Source organism: Poecilia reticulata, linkage group LG8 (assembly GCF_000633615.1).
Source record: "Poecilia reticulata strain Guanapo linkage group LG8, Guppy_female_1.0+MT, whole genome shotgun sequence".
NCBI classification, from domain to species: Eukaryota; Metazoa; Chordata; class Actinopteri; order Cyprinodontiformes; family Poeciliidae; genus Poecilia; species Poecilia reticulata.
Window position 1 is genome coordinate 10,072,455 of NC_024338.1, and position 7,080 is coordinate 10,079,534.

Here is a 7,080-nt window from a genome sequence, read left to right on the forward strand (position 1 = left end):
AAACTTTTTGGCTTAATGACCTCAGATTTTTGTTTGAAGTCCTCTTTTTATTCACAACTCTGTTTTGAGCATAAAAACATTGACGCTTTTGATATTTTTTTTTTTCTTATTTTATTTCTCTCATTAAATAACCAGAAGAGTGGCGGATCAAACAACAACAACATACAAAGACTAACAGAAAAAAATGTCACATTGCATGTATGGGGGAAACGACTAATCTGTTCAGAAATGAAACTGAACAAGAACATCTCCAAAACCTTGGTGTGCCCATGCTTAAGGTAAAACATGTCTGTAATGCATTTGACACTTCCTTGCATTTGTAGTGAATCTGCGACAACTTAAGTACAAAGACCTTCCTCACACTTTCAGCTCAGGAAAATCAACCATAATGGTTTTTATACTTCCATCACATGAAAGTTAGCTGACAAGCAGAACTATTATTTGTTTAAAAACAACAACAACAAAAATCATACTTGATCCAGGGTCACACAACAACAAAGAAGCCTGCAGATGTCCATTGACAAATAACATGTCCTTGTCAATCACTGCACTCATTTCAGAGTCGCTACGGTGGTGTTGTTGCCGCTGAGCGCCTGCTCCAGCAGGGCTCGCTGGGCCGCGGCAGGAAGGTACAGGAAGGAGTAGAGGAGCGCCAGCAGCAGCAGCGCCAGCAGCAGAGGGAGGCCCCAGTCCGATATCATGATGGGCTCATCGCAACGAGCCTGCAGGAATGACTTAGGCATGGTGAACCCTTACAAAGGCACGCCTTATTTACAAAGCTGCATCAAAAGATTCATCCAGCAAGTCCTGGATCCAAAGAGTGAAGCAAAAATGAAGTGTGTTGGTTTAGCAGGCAAAGAGTCTGCAACACCAACAGCATCCAGGACTCTCCTTAGACAGCAAGGCAACAAAAAAAACCAGAGAAAATCTCTCACAAAAAGTTGTTCCAGTTCCAGTTGGTGTCTGAGATTTGCTCAACTTGAATATCCCATTAAGGACTGAGGTAGAATTGAACTACATCCTCTGTAAGCGGATTGAACAGGTATGGTGCGACGCCTGTCATCTTCTCCTCTTCGTCTGTCATCTAACTGAAACTTTTGTGATTTCTAGTAATGACGTAGGCCTGCCAAGTCACATGCAACTCTTTATTTCTGCGAGTGCAAAGCTTTGCGGCAGGTGTATCCCCCAGACGAACGCGCCGGTGAAACATTACGCAACGACAGACGAAACACCGCTGACAAGGAACTCAGTTCTGATGAATGTACACACACAACACACAGGAAACCAAACTGAGTTATGAAATATGGCTTATGTAATAACTGTTAATCATCTTAGCTGGAGAAACGGACCCATACCTGCAGCGTAATGGGATTACCCACAGGTATGTGCTGGAGTGTGCTGGATATTCTCTGGTGATTCAGAACAGACTGCCATGAGCTTTGGACCATGTGAGGTCATCGCTTGACATTGGAATTATTTTTTTCCTGAGAGCTTACGTAAAAAACACAAAACACACAGACACATATGGGTTTTAGTGCAAACAGTCCCAACTGTCTGCGGATTATTTCCAGGTGTTTAATCTCTTGTGAGGTCATTCACACTATGACTAGGACTGAGATCACGTGAACTTTGTTTATCTTCTCTATAGGCGACCGCATGCAGAGAGGACACTGGGCAGAAATTCTGAGCCAAGAATTAACAAAGCGGTTTAGTTAATCTGTGAACATTATAACTTTGATTTACTGAAACCTAAAATGAAGGAAGATTCACCAGCACTATGTACCATGAGTTCAAACCAACTTATAACCAGACCAGGCATATGAACAACTCACTCTGCTACACTAATTGACACTATATTCACAAATATAATATGAAAGGTAGTTTAGGAAAACAGGTTACTGACCATTGATGTCACCGACTATTTGCTAGTTTTTGGGATTCATGTTAGTGTCTGTGGAGAAAAAAAAAAGGTTATTTAAATTAAGAGCAAATGAATAGGAAACACTTTAAATGCTTTGAAAACTAATTTACAAATGCAGATTTGGGAAGTCCTTTACAAAGAACATTACATTAATGTAGCATATAACACTTTCACTTTATTTAGGACTTGAAAAGACAAAAATCTGGCCAATAATTGAAAGTAACAGTCATGGATCAGGATAGGACAGCAACAGGCTTTAAAAAATTTGATCTATCAAATATAAAAGTAAAACAATCAATATTCTAAGAACAAACAGAAAAGTATATCAGATTAAAGTATCAGAATATTTAAAAATATGTCAAATGAATTTGGAAAATACGAAACAATACTGATGATGTGATTAATTGCTTTATTCTTTTTTTCTTCCTTTTGTTGTAGAGTAGATCAAACCTCCCAAAACAATTGAAACAACAGGAGACGGTTGAATTGCATATGTTATTCTAATTCCATGTTCATTATTTATTTTATTTATTAAACAAAGGTGGAGACAGTAACTATTCTATTTTATAATTTTTGTGTGGATCCACAGCAATAACGAAATAGAGCGATTCGCACTATTTTTCTCTCCTTTTTTTCTTTTTTTGTTGTAATTTTTAACATGACTGTGGTAGGGCTACATAACCTGAAGGTGGCGACATAATCCCGACGGACTAAAAAAAACGAGAAAAGAAGAACACGCGCCTGCGCACAAGTGATCCATGAGACGTGGTTTTGTTTACATATTTTGGAAATAAGCTCCTCACATTTAACCTCAATAGGAGGCAAGGTAAATAATTATTTAAAGCGATGTAACAACGTGTTTCATTGCCGGGCCAATGTCCGTATTGGGCGTGATTTATAGCTGTGACTTGTTTAATAATTTAAAGGTGAAACAACAGCGCTAATAACATGCTAACTAAAACTTCTCTCCATCTTGGTGGTGCCATTGAAATGTATTTATTTGTTTGAAATTCATAAATCACACCACTATACTCTTACTTTTTACAATATAATGGTGGTTTAACGCAGCTAAAAACATTCTTATTCATTTATTAAAGAGTTGCTCACAATGAGAGGATAGACATTTTATTGAGTACTTCTCTATTAACTCGACATTCAGACTGCTGCTACATGAGTTTTGACTGATATGGAGGCAAAGTGTTAATGCAGCCAGAAATTAAAAACCTGGTATTAGCTGTTAAGTAAAAACTGCAATGAGTCAATATGTTTTTTTTTTGTTGTTGTTGTTTTTTTCCTCCTTTGGGTCAGAAGTCCCGATCCAGTCTCTGCGGGGCTGGATTGACTGACAGCTGTGCAGGATGAGTTCGGAGCCAGCCAGCATTGAGAGCCTGCGTGTGTTGTACCAGAGCGACGACTACATCGTTGTGGACAAACACTGGGATATCCGTATAGACAGCAAGATGTGGTACGAAAAGCAGACCGTGCAGCTGCAGCTTCAGCATCACTTCCCCCATCTGGCAGACCCCAGCACCTACTATGGGTTCAGGTTAGCAACCACATTAATTCATGCATCCAGTTTCTTTACGCCTCATAAATAGTTGCATTATTTTAGCTTTTATTTCTTCCAACAGGTTTTGTCACCAGTTGGATTTTTCCACCAGTGGAGCTCTTTGTGTCGCTCTTAATAAAGCTGCTGCCGGAAGGGCTTACCGCTGCTTTAAGGACCGCACTGTCACTAAGGCCTACTTGTCTTTGGTAAGAAACAAAAAACTTATTTCGAAACTCTGTTCTGTTGTTGGTTTATCGCTGATTAGGGAAATATCTGAATTTTGAAATATAGTCCGACTATTCATGAAGTATAGCAACACCAAGCCCTTTTATCACTGAGTCTGATAAGTCTGATTTACTTGATAGATAATATTTACATAAATGGAATAAAAGAAGATTATACAGACAATGATCTAAAATTTATTGAAGAATCACGTTTTCTCTCTGGATGTTGTGGCTTCACAACTCGGCCCACAAACGTTGCTGTCTGCTGCTCCTTTCCTTTTGTCTCAGTGAGTTTCTTTTCCAGCTTCGTGGGTGGGTGGAAAATGAGACACGAACTCTGGACTTCGCTATCGGCAAGAACTCCATGGAGGGAAAAACGCATATGATGTGCATCGAAGGAACTGAAGGTACGGGTTTGAAATCAGCTTGCATGAAATATACGGACAGCAGCTAGCTTTAAAAGGTTTACAGCACTTTCTCATGTTCACTCAACAGGTTGTGAGAATCCAAAGCCTTCCCAAACTGAGCTGATAGTGTTGGAGTACGGGGTGTATGACGGTGACCCGGTCACTAAGGTTCTGCTGCAGCCGCTCACTGGTACCTGATCTTATTTCTTTTCTTTCATTTACAAAGCCTTACAAAAGTAGTCATATTTAAAAAAAAATCTTTTTACATTTTGTCACAATCCAACAAATCGGTGTATTTTATTGGTATTTCATGTGATAGGCCAACATAAAACAATATGTAGTTTTGAGGTGAAGCAAAAAAGGACACATTGTTTAAAAGTTTAAAAAGTGTGTGGCGCATTCTCTTTCAGTGGTTTTTACTCCGACACCTTAAAATACATCCCGTTGGTTTGGTATTGATTTTAGGGAGGCTGAATACAAGTGTGTATGGTTTTTTTTTTTTTTTTCTGGTAAAAAGTTTGAAAAGTTCACAACTTTGCACTAATTTATTTTTGTTTTTGCCTGAAATTTTTATTAAATACTTTGAAGTTTGAGACAAAATCAAAAGAGCTAAATTAATATTGATACTTTAGTAGGACAACGTATGTGGGTTAAATTCAAACAAAGTCGCTGCAGTTTGAAAAAGCAACTTGATGGGTTGCAGCAGAAATCTTTCACCTCAAGGATTTCAAGAAAATTCTGTGGTAAAGAAACTTCCTCTCTGACTGTTTGCTATGACCTTTGTTTTTTCAGGTCGAACCCACCAGCTGAGGGTCCACTGCAGCGCCATCGGCCACCCCATCGTCGGCGACTTCACCTACAGCTTGGGAGCAGACGACTCTCCGTATCGCATGATGCTGCACGCCTACCTCCTCCAAATTCCCCTGGAGCCTCAGCAACTTCTCGTCACTGCCGGAGACCCCTTCATCCCAGCGGTCGACCCCAAATGGTTCCCGCAGCGCTCACTACGGACACTGGAGGCCACTGTCGAGGCCGTTCTGGAGCACAGCAAGACGAAGGAGAAGGAACGAGAGGTGGCGAGAAGTGAAGGGGAGAAGAGGAAGCAAAGCAAGCGACAAAGGACTGGAGAGGAGAGCGAGGAGCAGAGGAGGGTTTGTCAGGAGTGGCTGAGTGAATGGGCCGGAGACTGATGGGTTCTTGTTGTTTTGGTTTAATTTATTAACGTAAAAAAAACATGTTGAGCATGCTTTAAAAAAATGAGGGACCACACACAGTGCTTAGAAAAGCATGAAACATTAATAAGTGTCGTTAAAAGGCATGTCAAAGGATATTTTATGCACTTAAAATAATCATTCTCAGATCTTTGTCAGGTCAACCGTCAAGTCGTAGTAACTTAATTACCTCACTGCAGCTGAAAATAAAGTGCCTTCCCTCATGATCACAACTTCCCTTTTTAAAGAAGGTTTTATTTCACTTTGATGTTCAACGATTTCTTTTTTTAAAAAATCACTCCCTTCTTGTAAATGCATTTTGGTTGCTGCTCCAGTCATGCGGGTTTAAAGTCACAGATGTTTCCTTGACTCATGTTTGTTGTCATGTAATGTATCTTGTTACGTAAATCCCAACTAAAACTCTACTGTTGTTAGATGTCCTGTGTCTATTAAAAAAATTATTAACACCCGTTTTGGTTGCTTTCATGTTTGAGAAAACCTGAAACCTGCATGTAAGAGCCATATGAATAAAATGAATGATTATTGAGGTGACGGGAGCGCATGCCTTTGACACTTGGGTGGTGGGTGTGTCGAGGTGGGCGTGGCTATCACTGAAGGTATGAATGGGAGCCATACTGGCGTGCTGGCTTATTATGTTTGAGGAAGTGGGTGCACCGGGTGGTCATAATTTCTGTTGACCGTGTTTTAATGCCGTTTATTGTTGGCACTATTGGATGGTTTGGCCTGGTCAGTCAGTGTAAGATCTGAAGTAAGACAATCAAAGTGAAATAAATGGTTGATTGCAACAACAAAGAAGCGGCTTGGACTTATTTGAAGCACGCGTCGGACAGTTTAGAATTCCCCGAGTTATCCCAGTGCGGCCCTCAAACATCTTTAGCTTTGCCGCACAATTACTGCACATTATGAATACATTCAGGCTAAACATACCAGCAACTGTAAAGTTTCTTTGCAGAAGCTGCCCAAGAAGAAACAAGATTGAAAACCTTTACTGACAGTATGAAGCAGTTACCACATCTTGTTTAGATATTAAGAAAATATCTAAACAAGCATTTGAATATTGTATTGAATCACAATAAATGCCTAAAGTAGTTGCTGATGTGGTTGTCGTGAAAACACTTGCAGTGTCGGGCTGTTTTCATTTTTTCCAGTTTGTCTACTATGAATTCACCAAAAACATCCTCTCAAGACGTTTTACACGTCAATCAAGTCCAGTTTGTAAACAGTTATATTGAATGTAGTTAATTCCATTCCTATCCAATGATTTAGTCAGATCCATTTATATACAGTCCAGTCCAATCTTAATGACAATGCACAGTTCATTGCATTTTATAGTTGTCCCATCTAAATTTGCCCAGCTATTTGCATTTAGTTGTTAACTTTGCAGCAATTCCTAAGCCTGAGCAAGCAAGTGGCAGCAGTGAAGAGGAACCATTCTTTTAACCACTTGGTTGTATTTTCTCTTAATACAAAGTTATTGCTGTTGTCCTGGAGTGACATATTTCAAAACAAAGTAGCTTGGGGTCAGGAGCACCTTTACTGAGCGAGAAAAAACCCCACTGTAAACTGACGTAAAGGCAATAATTGTTAGTTCTGCATGACTTTGTTTGAGCTAAAGACGGAAAAACAGAAAAGGGCTTGACAAAGAAAAAAAAGAAGCACAAAGTTACTGGTAACAAATGGCATGAAATATAATTAAACAGATAAAGACTGAGCGAAGAGCACTTTGGGAAATTAAAAAAAGTAGTCA

General features: G+C 39.5%; 1 protein-coding gene across 2 annotated transcripts; it reads left to right on the forward strand.

Annotated features, from left to right (window-relative positions):
• Positions 1-2,649: 2,649 nt before the first annotated feature.
• Positions 2,650-5,784, forward strand: rpusd1 (RNA pseudouridine synthase domain containing 1). 2 transcript variants are annotated; one of them, XM_008415710.1, is made up of 6 exons: positions 2,650-2,747; positions 3,230-3,467; positions 3,553-3,676; positions 3,999-4,101; positions 4,190-4,291; positions 4,894-5,784. In XM_008415710.1, the coding sequence occupies exons 2-6, from the start codon at positions 3,280-3,282 to the stop codon at positions 5,289-5,291; spliced, it is 915 nt and encodes a 304-aa protein (XP_008413932.1). In that variant the 5' UTR covers positions 2,650-2,747; positions 3,230-3,279; the 3' UTR covers positions 5,292-5,784. The 2 variants fall into 2 exon arrangements, with proteins under 2 accessions (XP_008413932.1, XP_008413933.1); XM_008415711.1 differs by having other exon boundaries at positions 3,233-3,467.
• Positions 5,785-7,080: the final 1,296 nt, after the last annotated feature.